This window comes from Haliotis asinina, chromosome 8 (genome assembly GCF_037392515.1).
Source record: "Haliotis asinina isolate JCU_RB_2024 chromosome 8, JCU_Hal_asi_v2, whole genome shotgun sequence".
NCBI lineage: Eukaryota > Metazoa > Mollusca > Gastropoda > Lepetellida > Haliotidae > Haliotis > Haliotis asinina.
Genome location: NC_090287.1, coordinates 18,109,553 through 18,123,268, shown reverse-complemented (window position 1 = coordinate 18,123,268; position 13,716 = coordinate 18,109,553). Strand labels below are relative to the sequence as shown.

The 13,716-nt window shown below is 39.6% G+C and overlaps 1 protein-coding gene across 3 annotated transcripts in view; it reads left to right on the top strand.

Annotated features, from left to right (window-relative positions):
- LOC137295117 (pecanex-like protein 1) overlaps window positions 1-13,716 on the top strand; it is a 56,167-nt gene that overhangs the window by 21,017 nt on the left and 21,434 nt on the right. For all 3 annotated transcript variants that reach the window (XM_067826431.1, XM_067826430.1, XM_067826429.1), the window contains exons 16-24: window positions 4,335-4,426; window positions 4,885-5,024; window positions 5,411-5,525; window positions 5,955-6,053; window positions 8,101-8,251; window positions 8,891-9,026; window positions 11,909-12,086; window positions 12,412-12,520; window positions 13,141-13,270. In XM_067826431.1, the coding sequence (XP_067682532.1) occupies window positions 4,335-4,426; window positions 4,885-5,024; window positions 5,411-5,525; window positions 5,955-6,053; window positions 8,101-8,251; window positions 8,891-9,026; window positions 11,909-12,086; window positions 12,412-12,520; window positions 13,141-13,270 (1,150 nt within the window). The remainder of the gene's footprint in view (window positions 1-4,334; window positions 4,427-4,884; window positions 5,025-5,410; window positions 5,526-5,954; window positions 6,054-8,100; window positions 8,252-8,890; window positions 9,027-11,908; window positions 12,087-12,411; window positions 12,521-13,140; window positions 13,271-13,716) is intronic.

The following is a 13,716-nucleotide window of genomic DNA, read 5'->3' as shown; positions in this document are numbered from 1 at the left end:
ACCCACGCCGAGTGAGTGCACTCACATGAGTAGCTATACTCGGGTGAATGACGTCAAGCGCTCGCGTGAGTGCACTCATGGAAGGACTCGTCAGCGGAGAAGGTCTCCTTCAGTCTCCCCTATTCTTAGAAGATGTCGTATGCAGTCATCCTCCCCTTCGGACTTCAGCAATCTATGAATTCGTCTTTCTCTAGGAAGAATGAAGTAAGACATCAGCGTGAATTGTCCCCGGAGGAAGTCTTATTTTCAGACTGGGAAATCACATCATGGATCACAGATGGTTTAAACCTGGCTTCCCCATCTAAGGATGACAACGAGCTCAACACATACGAGATGAAAAATGACGACATTGATATGTTAACATTTCCGCCAATACCTCCTGTATCTACAATACCTGAGACTTTGTCTACAGCGTTCAAGACAGCAACCAAGTTTCAACAGCATTATGTGCCGCTTTTAATGCACGTCATTTCCCTCTTCATATTATGGAGCCATTCATCAGAGCGCCTGAGGTTGACGAAGGCTATAAAGTCATCAACCCAGCTCGTAGTAGATTTCACCAGGTGGAAGACAAAAGACTGGTGCAACTGGACACTGCTATGAGGTGAACTTTTTTTGGATTAGCTCGATCTAGAGCCATCAACGAGACTCTCATTGATAAGTTTAGCAATCCAGGAAATGAGGAAGAGACAATGATCCTGTCGGCACTCGTTACGCAGAGGAAGTATCAGCCGTTTATGTCGGAACATCTAGCATCTACCTCTGCAGGAATTAGTCTACTTCGTAGGCAGATGCTCCTGTCCACCACCTCATGGAAAGAGAACTTCACAAAGCCCTTGTATCAAGCCCCATGGTCTGCACCTAAGCTATTCGGCGATTGAAGAATTGAAGGGGTAGCAAGGTTGGTTACTCAAGATTCAAGGGAACTTATGATGATAAAATCCATTGACACTTTGACTTCTGTCCTTAAACAGACAAATCAACGTTACACTAGCAAGTCCAAGTTTTCCAGGGGTCAAAGAGCGAGGGACAAGAAATTAAACGATGGAGGGGAGAAAAAGTCTTCTTTATTTCGTCATCCCTATGGACGAAGTAAATGTTCAGGGGCAGTGGAGGAAATAAACGTTGAAGATCAGGTTCGGAACGACTGTAGTCTGCCACCCCCAGCCGTTTCCATACAACCGTCTGAAGTGAGTGGACGTCTTCAACGCTACTGGGAAAATTGGGGAATCCTGAATGACAACTATGTCATGAATATTCTACGAGACGGCTACAAGATTCCGCTGTAGGATACACCACCACTTACAAAACAACCACCTCCTATCATCTACGCAAACAATCAACTAGACAAGTTGACCGATGCTATATCAAAACTGTTACAGAAGGGAGCGACATAAGTAATACAGCCACAGAATCTAACGGCCAGATTTTACTCTCCAATGTCCCTAGTACTGAAGAAGAATTCCAGAAAGAAATTCCAGGCCCCGCTAAGTAATTTAAGGAATTACAGCAAATTTGAAGGAATTGCATCTCAAATGTAAACAAATGCAGCCCAATCGCGAAACAATTGCAGCGATATCGGTAGTTTAGCGGTAATTACAGAAACACATCGCCCCTATCGGAAGCAATGTCGGTAATACTGGAAACATGCTCGGCCATCTTTTCGGAGATTTTTTGGTCGCGAGCGGAAACTCACGCAGCAAAACATGGCGTCGTTGGAAGAAGCACCTGTCTCGGTGAGTTTTGTTTTTAGTTCCTACTATTACAATTTTATACTTATCCATCTTTGACCACCCGTGTTGAATGCGTTTAGGTATGAGGTGTTGTCGTGGCAATAGCTGATGTTTTTAGGAAAAGATTGTCACTGCAGAAAAGTGTCACAAGTCACCTCAGACTACAATTAGGCTGCGCGATCAGGCTACTAACACAACTGGGTTGGTTAGTAAATCACCTAAAGTCAGAATTGGAACCTCAACAAGATATCAAATTCCTCGGGATTCGTTTCATCACTGTGTTGAATCAGATTGTAGCTCCGGAGGACTGGTGAGTCAAGATGATAACGCAAGTTCTACTCTCTCCGCTAACACTTCGACAATGGCAGTGCCTATTAGGCCTGCTCATGTCAGTACAAGATATGAGGAGTCAAACTTTCAGATCACCACAAATAGACCTATTTCCAATGAGATTCAACAAACAGACAACAACCTCAGTGTCACCAGTACCTGATCCATTAGCCTGGGCAACGGACGCTCTCAGCTTTCCATGGAAGGAATATGCATGTATGCATTTCTCCCTCCAGTGCTGTTACCAAAAGTCATCGAGAAAATCAGACAAACAAAGAGGTTAGAACTGATTTTGGTCGTGCCTTACTGGCCAATGAGAGATTGGTTTCCAACACTTATAGAAGACTTAGGACAACCAACACTACAGTTACCGGAGTGGAAGAATCTTCTCAATCATCCCCACACAAAGCAAATGCACAGCCATCCATCAGTATTCCGTCTCCACGTATGTACCATATAAAAACGTGTTTGAAACACAGAGGATATTCAGTGAGAGCAGCGAAAGCAGTCACCTTAGCTTTATGGAAATCCACTCTCACACTTTATGACGACACGTGGAAACGGTTTGAAACATACTCATCCTCAAATATCAAAATATTTATGCTATTTACGTCAATCTAAGGGTCTGAAAGGTTCTACATCATCTACATACTTAGCTGCTCTCAGTTCAGTCATCACCACGGGAACAGGGACCAAACTGACTACAGTACCAGAGCTCATTGCCTTACAACGTTCGTTCAAGTTGGTAGATCAACAACACAGAATTAGAGCTCCCGCATGGGATCTAAATAATGTACTCCAACATCTCACAAGTGATGCATTTGAACCACTTGATCAAACTTCAATTGAAATGTTGACTCAAAAGACGCTATTTTTACTTGCCTTGGATACTGCGGCAAGAGTATCAGAAATTCATGCTGTAGACTTTAATCGAATGGGCTTCGACACAAGTCATCAAGAAACAGCTCATTTAGGTCTAAGATAGGATTTCATAGCAAAGAATTAACTGCCAGGTCAACCGGATAGACAGTTCCTTATACTGGCTTTGTCTTCAGTCTTAGGACCGCATGATACACCAGATTTATCCCTATGTCCAGTCAGAGCATTGAAAATATACATTGCATGCACCAAATCTAGAAGACAACGGTTCAAACGCCTATCCATCCCTATATCCACTGAGACACCCACGGAAGTATCCCGCAACACTATCTCAGTCTGGATCAGAGCTGTTATACTTAGAGCATATAAAACAGCAGGATTAGACCCTCCATGAGCCTCTAACCCACATGAAGTCAGAGCTCTAGCCTCTACACTACTGCTACATGGTAATTGCTCGCTATCTACTATTATGGAAGGCTGTTTTTGGAAGTCAAATACAGTATTCACCAACCATTATCTGCGAGACATAGCCACAGAGGATGTCACTGGCATTCATCAGTTTAGACCACTTGTTGTTGCTCAGCAACTAACAGTTCCCTGACGATGCTGACTTAACTCAAGCAATTTGTCATGTGACTTATGGAAGCCAGACAGTCTGCGGAGCTTTTTGGTTGAAAGTCTATGCGCACGTCGTGAACAGACTAGCATAAGTGATTATGACCTTACGTTCATTATGAAGATAATTAAACATGAAGAAAGGTTGCAACTAGTTTCGATTGTTATATCGTGATATTTAGTTGCATCAGAAACTAACAAGACACTAGCTATATTAGTGTCATCACATACCAGTCAACAAAACCTTTTTTCGACTGGATGTGATTCCCCCCCAAAATCTACAACGATTATTAGAAGAATAAGACTGAATTATCGCCGTTACAAGTTCAGGTGTTCCACTACCTTTGCCAGGAAGAGGAGAGTCAGCAACTAAGCATGAGTCAGGATAAGTATAAAATATCAATTTTGTTCAGAAAATTATATTTTTCAGATTGTTGCTGATAATTTGTGTTTGCCCATGTTACAGATATGCTACATTATGCTACCTTTTTTAATCACCATCACCAACATTGTTATCAAGCGTATGAGTTTTTAAATACCATTTTAATAAATACTGAAAACTAACAAACACTGCAGTTTTTTAATACTTACTAAATGTTCTTATTGTTGCTAAGTACTTGACAGAGATACCGTTCGTTCCTTTAGAATCTGTTTTGATATTTGAATTCATGTCTACTTAAGTTAGAAATGTGACAGTTATAGGTTCAAATCCCAGATTATGAACCTGGCTGTCAGCACCACTGTATTGAATGTTATTTTATTGATACTGTATTTCAGCAACGACAGGCCTGGTTGCCTCCGTGTATTGTTTGTGTAGAAGTGTGTTTGCTGTTGCCCTGCTCTATGGCTTCTGTTATGGAGCTCTTTTGGTGAGTACAGCATTTTCATTTAAATACAGTGAACTTAATCGTAATAAACTGGTGTTTTGTAACCTAGGTCTTCAAAATGTACTGTTTTCACATTAGCCGAGGGAGGTTGGCCAGCCATGGGATTGAAACATTCACTGTGCATATAGAAGACATGAACTTGATTCATCCACATGAGTTCAGTGTGCCAAGAGCGGAAGAAGTTATACTGACTTCTCCATTCCACCCTGTCAGTGTATCACCATAGCTGATAATGTTTATTACTACTTATGCTATCATCACCAGGTTGTTGGGCGGGTCTGTAGCATCTTGTGTTATTACTTTAACAGGTGTCAAAGATCATTTACATTTATCTTCTGTGCTTACTTTCAAACATGGAATGAATCAGACTAGCAATGATTCTCTATTTGTCTTTTATCCATTAGGACCTTTTGTGATTGAGTGGAGTGTTTGTTTTGTAGGGTGTGGGAACTGAGCATACTTGTGGGGAGACAGTGGAACGAGAGGCAGCTCAGAATGTTCTGTTCTCTGTGTTCTGTGGTGTGCTGGTAGCTGTTTCATATCACCTCAGTAGAAGTGCAAGTGACCCCAGTGTGCTCTGGTAAGTTGCAGACATTGATCTGACTCAGGCTGTGCTAAGTCCATGCTTAGGCCAGGGCCCTGGTTTGTCATTACTTGCCATGATCTTAATGTGCCTGTAATCTGGTAAGTTCTAGACTTGACTTATGCTCAGAGGTCAGGATTTTGAAAAGGTAAGTTCTTGCACTGATCTGTGCTTAGGTAAGTTCATGCATTGATCTGTGCTTAGGTAAGTTCATGCATTGATCTGTGCTTAGATAAGTTCATGCATTGATCTGTGCTCAGGTAAGTTTATGCGTTCACCTTTGCTTAGGTAAGTTTTTGCATTGAAATGTATAGACAATAAGGTGAAGCTTACAAGGAGTGTGTAGCCAACAACAGTGTCAATTTTAGGTGTATTTTTCGTAGGATGATGATCAGGGACTGTGTTGTGCGTCGAGAGGAGGAGAAGACAGAGGAAAAGCAGAATGAGAAAGAGGAAGAGCTGGTTGATCCACTTCCAGGCAAACTGAAGACATGTGTGGTCAGTAAATCATCAACAGATCTCATGATCTTATCTACACATGCATTGTATCCTCTGGGAGTATTTCTGAAAAGCATCATTCGCTCATTCATTCAGGCTCGCTGACTTGGTTCTCACATATCATCACAAGCCTATTGAGTAGATCAATGCTCATGCTGTTGATCACTGGACTGTTTTGTTCACAATCAATTATTTATAGGCTGCTGCCATGGAGCTGGAATATTGCTGATTGCGGTGTTAAGAAAGACTCAAACCAAAATAACTCACCTTCCCTCCCTCTCACTCACTCACTCACTCACTCACTCACTCACTCACTCACTCACTCACTCACTCAGTCAGTCAGTCAGTCAGTCAGTCAGTCAGTCAATCAATCACTGTATTGATTAATTAAAATACATTTCCTTAAACAGTTCCTTGTATTTTCTACAGAGTGAGAGACTACAGTCGGATCTGCTAGTGTCAGTGTTCATTACTATCTTCGTGTTTGCTGTCCACGTCAGTACTGCCTTCACCAGTCCTGTGTTGCAGGTGACACTTCTACCTTATGTATTACCAAGAAAAAGTAGAATCATGATATGTACTAACTTTCTCATGTTTCCAGATGTTCATTGGTCAGTATAAAGCACATGTGAAATGACTCATTGTTAAGAAAAGTAAGATACAGTATGGTTCAAAATTATTGAGAATAGCTAAAGCATTTCATATTATTAAACGAGAACAAATCAGATAAAATTGAATGTATTGTGAAAGTGAACTGACCTTTTCATGTTGTGTAGGTAACAATTTAATATTTTATCAAGTCTCCTTGAGCTTCACGGCACAGTCTAAGACGGGTAGGCATACTTCCTATCAGAGAGGTTAGTGTCTCGTGAGTTATGCTGTCCCAGTATCGGACCACTTCTCTCTTCATGTCTTCAATTTTTGTCAACCCCTTTTGATTCACACATTCCTTCATCATCCCCCAAATGTTCTCAATGGGATTTAAGTCAGGACTATATGCAGGAAATGGTAATGCAGTCACATTTTTCTCCTGAAACCACTGCTTGGCATGTTTTGCGGTGTGTTTAGGATCATTATCTTGCTGCAAAATCCAGTCATTTCCATAAAACACATGTGCACTTGGAAGCAGAAAATTATCTAATATGTTAGTGTAGCGTTGACTTGTCAGATTTCCCTCAAACACACACACCGGGGTCGTTCCTAATAAGGATATCCCTCCCCATACATGAAACTTTGGGCTGTATTTAGGTCGTCGATACAACGGTGCTGACGCAGACTTTGTCAATATTTTCACATTATTGGGATATACCCATATTGAGCTTTCATCAGTAAAAATCACATTTTCCCAGTCAAAGTTTTCATGTGCCAAACACCACTCAACACGCCTGTCTTTATGTTCTTGTTTCATGAGAGGAGAAAGAATTCCAGTCTTTTTCTCCCATCCAAGATCAATCAAATTTCTTCTAACTGTAGATTTTGATACAACTGTTGATCCCCTTTCTATCATTTCATACCTGATGTTGGAGATGCTTGCCCTTTGCTTTTTAGACGCTAAAATTCCCAGCCGGACGCGATCTGAGAAGTCCAATTTTCTGGGTCTCCCTGCTCCTTTCTGATGCCCAAAATCCTTTCCCTCTTTAAAATTCTTCCTAATCCTATACACAGTAGAAAGAGGAGTTCCTGTTCTCTCTGCCAGTGTATTTACATCATCAATTCCTTGATTACACAACTCAAAAATCAACCTTCTTTTATCTTCAGCAGACATTGTTGACAGTGCTGAGGAAAATGACGTCTGCTACAAATTCAGGGGAGGTAACTCTAATTGTACTATACTCAGTAGGCCAAGATGAGTTACCTCCCTTATACCATTACTTAGTTTTAAGTATCAGTGAATCAGTTGAGGTGTTAGGATAGCTCAAAGTAAGAAGAAAAATTCTCAATAATTATGAACCAGACTATATAATCTTCCATTGTTGAGCACTTAAGTTGTTTGAAATATATGACATCAGTTACGTTTATCTTCTGGTTTGACATTTCATATGTATTTTCTTCATCTTCTTTATTAAAATGTCAATATGTATGGATAACCTACTTGAAACTTTGAATTACAGAATGTATGTAACATGACTGAATACTCTAGTTCTTTGCATAAACTAGATATTAAAACCATTCATTCCCTCTCGACATAATTAAAACCATTCATTCACTCTTGACAGATAATCTGTGATTCCTCATAGTCTGCCTGCCTAAGCTTTTCACATTTACAGTCAGAATCTCAACTTGTCAGTCAACATTTTTCAACAAGGATTTTAAATACCCAGTCACACAGTTGAGGAATAACTGTACTGTGTTTGACGAATTGGGTACATATACTGGTGGTTTTATAGCCAAAAATTTAGTTATATCAGCACTTAATGCTGATTATATATAGTCGGAACCTAATAGCATTGACCAGTCATGGCTTGTGTTACAAAGTTGAATGAGAATTATAGCAGACATGTTTCTTAAGAAGTGTTACTATCCTGCGTGGCAGTGAACCTCAGTGGCCTCACTGATCTCTATGCTCCGCTTGCAGCCCCTCCTGAGTGACATCCTGTATTACTTGGCCGCCAGCCTGGGGCTGATCATTCATTACATCATCCCCCAGCTGAGGAAGGAGATGCCCTGGCTGTGCTGCTCCCATCCTGCCTTCCAGAGCAGGGAGAGGAACTACTTTGAAGTCAAAGGTGACGTGTATCTCTGACTGAAAAGCTTATCTGTCTTAAAACTTACTTTACACCTTCGGGGATAGAGATTGAGGATAAGGGTTTTGTGTTGGACGAGTGGGAGGGATATTCAATTGCATGTCTTTGTTTTTGATGGATAGTCTTGATATTCAGTGTTCAAAGTGTGCCATGAAATGCAAGGGTCTTTGTCATAAACCTAATGAAAATGATCATCTGCAACCCATGCTAGCCATGAGAGGGGATTGCCCGTTTTATACACTACAGTGATATACTTACAATTATAAAATGTTGGACTTTCAATGCACTAACAGTAGCAGATAACTTTTTGGTCCCTACCACCGACTGTATATTTTAGTGTAAATGCATATAATGACTACAGTATGACAAACCAAATTGGTTGTCTTTTTGAGTATGGTGGAAGGATAGTTTATGTTAGCTTGGAATATTCCTGAATGGGGCATGCTTTATTTCAAACACTTCAGTAGTAAATGTATGCAATAACTTTAAGCACTACAGATAAAAGGTGATTTGTGTCTGAAGAATGTGTGTCATTTAAGTCAAAAGGTTTGGTTTCAGAGTTGTTGAGAAAGCATCTTCATGTTGGAAAGTATGTTCTTAATAAATTCTTTATTTGTACAGAACCAGCCAAAGTGATGTGGTTTGAGAAGATGTATGTGTGGTTGAGATTCTTCGAGCGCAATGCCATGTATCCTGTTGTTTGTCTCTGTGCCTTAACTACCTCAGCTCCATACATCGTGTGCAAGTTCAAAAACTTGTAAGTCCATGTTGACATTGTTCTATCTGTACCCAGGGGATTCTCTCTGAAACCCCATGCAGGTTAAATACATATCAAGTGTAGTGATTAAAAACTGCCTGCACCAGTCCTGTGACTGCAACACAAAATGGTGCTATTTACTGGAGTTTATGCAGCCAAGCATCATATAAATAAATACTGAGACACAAATACGTTTTTATTATCCCCCACAACAACAAAGTTGTGAGTGATACAGAAATGAGTTCCATCCACTGTCTGCCATACTTTGTCCAAATTCTTAAACTATTCGTAATAGCGGAACCATACTTGGTACACATGTCAAGCATGATCCCTAGATGTTCCTTTTGGGTGAATTTTATTTATTTATTTTTTTTTCCTGACTGACTGAAACATGACTTAGGCTGTGACTGACTGATGATGAGGATGTCATATTGTCTGGAGCAGATCTCCTAAACTATACATGTTAGCTTCATCAAACTTGGTACATGTGTCAAGTATGATTCCTAGATGTGCCTTTTAGAGGTTAGACACAGATGTGAATTTTATTTTTGGCCTTTTCCATGACAACATGACTTAGGCTGTAGCTTTGAGCATGTCATCTCATCCAGATCTCCCAAACTTTAGCTTTATCAAACTTGGTACACATTTGACATGTTCACCATGATACCTAACTGTTCCTTTTGAGGGTTACACCAGTATATGAATTTTATTTTTTGTGGTTTTCATGACAGTGCGTTTGAGCTGAAGTTGAAATTGGTGCTTGTGCTCTTTTCTGTAGCTGAATTTTAAAAGCGTTCACCATCTCTTCAACAAACTTGGCACATAGGTCTGGTGGTATAGTGGTGCCTTTTGGTAGGTTTGGATTTCTGAATAAAATATTTTTTGCTTTTCCGTGGCAACACTTTCGACCTTGACTGATTTTGGTGGTAGTGTCCTCACAATACTCTCCTTCCACTCCATACGCACACCAAAACATTGACATGTTGTAATCATAATCAATAGACATTTTTATGAAGAGTATTTTGCTGTTGTCTTCTTGTTACAAAAATATTAAATATAAATAAAATTATATTAGAATTTATTTTGAAGGTATATACAAGGGTGTCACCATATACATGTTCACATTGTAAAAAAGTCACAGATCTTGCTTTGTACTTTCTGTGCCAATGCCTCGAGAACAGTGTCCTCAGCTGCACTTTCGAAGTTCTGCACATGATGTAGAAGTCGCACTTCATGGCTGGATGCAAAGTGTTTGATCTGAGTGCACATTTTCAAAACATCACTTACAGTCAGTTTAGGAAACACATTTTCGTCTTTATCTTCGACTTCATTCTCTTCTTCATCATGACAAGTCATCTCAACAGATATCGATGATAACGCGCCTTACATGCATGGATTATGCCTTGATCTCGAGGTTGAAAAACTGACGTGTTTGCAGGAAGGTAGCAAAGTTTCACGTTCCTGAGGCTAAGGCCATGGTTGTGGGAAGGGGCGTTGTCTATGAATAATAAAATGTTTCTTCTTTTCTTCGCATTTGCCGATTAAGCTGTTCCAACCAATCACGATAGAGGACAGACATCATCCAAGCTTTGTGATTGGCTCGCCACAAAACAGGCAATCCATCAATGCTGACATTCTTGAAACATCTAGGTGTCTGGGCCTTCCCTATTACCAATGGTTTAAGTTTTTCACCTGTTGAACTACAGCACAGCAACACAGTTAACTGCTATTTAAACACTTTACCACCTTTTGCAGCATGTAATGTGGAAGCAAGAGTTTTGTGTGGCAGAGCTCTAAAGCAGTTGAAGATGTCATCTGCAGAATACCCGTCAGTCAAATCTTGTAGGCAGGACTTAAACGTTGCTACATCATTGGCATTCACACTGGCACTCTCGCCACTTACTTAATTGTTTTATGCTGTGTTGGTTTTCCATGATGTTAACTGTTAGCAAACTGAACAGCTTTTTCTTTAAGAATAGGTCCTGAAATCGGCAGGTTTTTACTTTGAGCTGCCATAAACCAGTCATATGTCATGGTATTGATCTTGTCAAATTTGCTGTTCTCCAACACATGCTTACCATCATTCATGTTAATATCAAACTTCTTAATGTATTTACCTCTCCTCTTCAAAATATGAGACACTGTCCGCCGATTCCATATGTTGATGCTAATGCTTTCTGTGTGGGTCTTGGCGTTTTATCAAAATCTTCTATCAGCTGCACTTTTTGTTGAAGTGTCAACTCACATCTTGCAAGTTTTGCGGGCAGAGACATTTTGGCAATACTGGCTGTTACACTACTGACATTATACGATTTTACCATAAATACCCTCTAATTACTCTATGTATGTGACACGTACGACTCACTAGTTAACAAGATACTGATTGACACTTCCCGTTTCTGAATAATCTTGGGAAATGTGTTGTTACAGTGCTTACAGTCAAACTGCCCACTATTCATCACTCTATGTAAGGGACACGTATCACACACTAATTAACAAGATACTCATTGACACTTCCCATTTCTGAATAATCTGGGGTAGTAACCGTGAATTGTGTTGTTGACATCATTTGGACCTAATTGCATCAAAGGGTTGTGCTGTCTTTCACGTGCCGTTTTTTTTGGCCTTGTTTTCATAACAATTTGTTCGTTGGGACTGAAAAACAATGCCGATATCCAGAGTAGACAGAAGCCGATGTTTACAGATGTTTCTATACAGAAAGTAGTGCATTTTTTGTCGGGACTGACACTTTGTGCCATTGTAGACAGAGTCCACTGTATTATTCATGCGACAGCATACAAAATGATGAACAAAAATGGAAATCCAAGGTTGTTTGTTGATATTCCACATTTGATATGAATTATTTTTTGTGTGTGTGTCAGTATTGGTCCCCTCATTGTGGTGGTGTGTGCGCTGAAGATGCTGAGGTTTGCATTCTCGGACACCCCCAGGCAGTACATGATCCTCACCTTCACTGTCTTCTTCTTCAAGTATGACTTCAGGTGGTCATCTGAGAAAATCCTCATTGACTATTTCTTCATTTCCATCTTATTTTGCAAGGTAAGACTTTCTTGATGCAGTTTTACAGAAATAACCATATGTGTTTGCGAATGTAGAACTGTGTTGGCATTCTCAGGTGGAGTGGGGCCCCAGGCAGACATGACTGTTATAATGTTTTCTTTGGGAGACCAGTGTATGATGTGTTATAACATCATCATTAAGCCGCTGGACAAAGCGACAGAAGCCTATGCTAATGTTATGACTTAAGTAAGGCTTGATTTACAGAAGGATGTGCTTCAACACTTTCCTGTGTTTATGTGTGTCAGAGTATTTGAACACATTACAAAGGTGAATCACCCTGTGATATAACATTTTTTGTTTTCAGTTCTGTGATCTGTGGTTGAAGATGAAGTTTATCATTACATACATTGCACCATGGCAGATAACTTGGGGGTCTGCCTTTCATGCCTTCGCACAACCTTTCAGTGTGCCTCGTATCCTTCTTACTGGTGTCTCTGTGTCAGAGATTATTATAGTTTGTGAGATGTGTGAAAGAATTGTAAAGACTTGTATAATTTAAGATTTAAGTAGTTTATGTTCCTTAAGCACTTAATAGTGAACTAGGTTTGTGGAGTGACAATTACTTGTCTTCAGAGGCTATAGTTTAGATTGAGTTGTTTTGTTGCTCATGATATCAATCACTGCTTTTGCTTGTCCAGATTCTGATTATTATGGATTACATTCATATCATATAGCTGGAATATTGCTGAATATGATGTTAAATAACATGATTCACAAACATGTTGAAGTAGCTGAATAGATGATTGATTTCAAACAGAAATACATGTTATTGCTTTTCTCTCAAATTGGGCAAGACAAATTTCAAACTAAGATCAGAGGAAAGTGTAAGATAAAAGGATTGAACCCTTTTGTCATGTTTGTAATTAAAACAGATTAAAAATTGTCTTCACAAATCTATTAAATCAGTGTATATTTGTACCTTATCCTGACTTATGCTTAATTGCTTATAAGCAATTAAGCATGAGTCAGGATAAGTATAAAATATCAGTTTTATTCAGAAAATTATATATTTATGACCCTTGACTGCAAACAGATTCTGCAATGTTGTTTCTGCAGGCAGCTATTTCAGCTTTTCTTTCCACCCCTCTAAACCCATTCCTGGGCAGTGCTATTTTCATCACATCCTATATCCGACCAGTCAAGTTCTGGGAGAGAGACTACAAGTGAGTAAGGACAATGATGAACACACATCCATCAGTCTGAATTATCAGCTCAGCTGTAGCAAATATGACTAAATTGTTTCAACTCAGTTGTTTCATATAATGGACATATTAGCTTAACTGTGGTTTAAAGAACAGAAATATCAGCTTTGCTGTTGTATAACAGTTATGTAACACAACTGTGGTATAAGGAACAGAGTTGTCAATTCAAATGTTGTTTGTGTATACATAATCGAATTGTACTCATCTGTAATATGTAACACAATTAAAAACTCGACTCTGCTAGATGTGACTTGGTTATTGATAATGACTCTAATATTTGCTGATTGCTGAATTATACCACCAGTAAACAAACATGGCATTCATCCCTCTGCCTTGGATCAGTGATTTAGTATGTGTACCACCAGAGCATGAATGCATGCTCATACTATCAACCACCTGTGTATCTG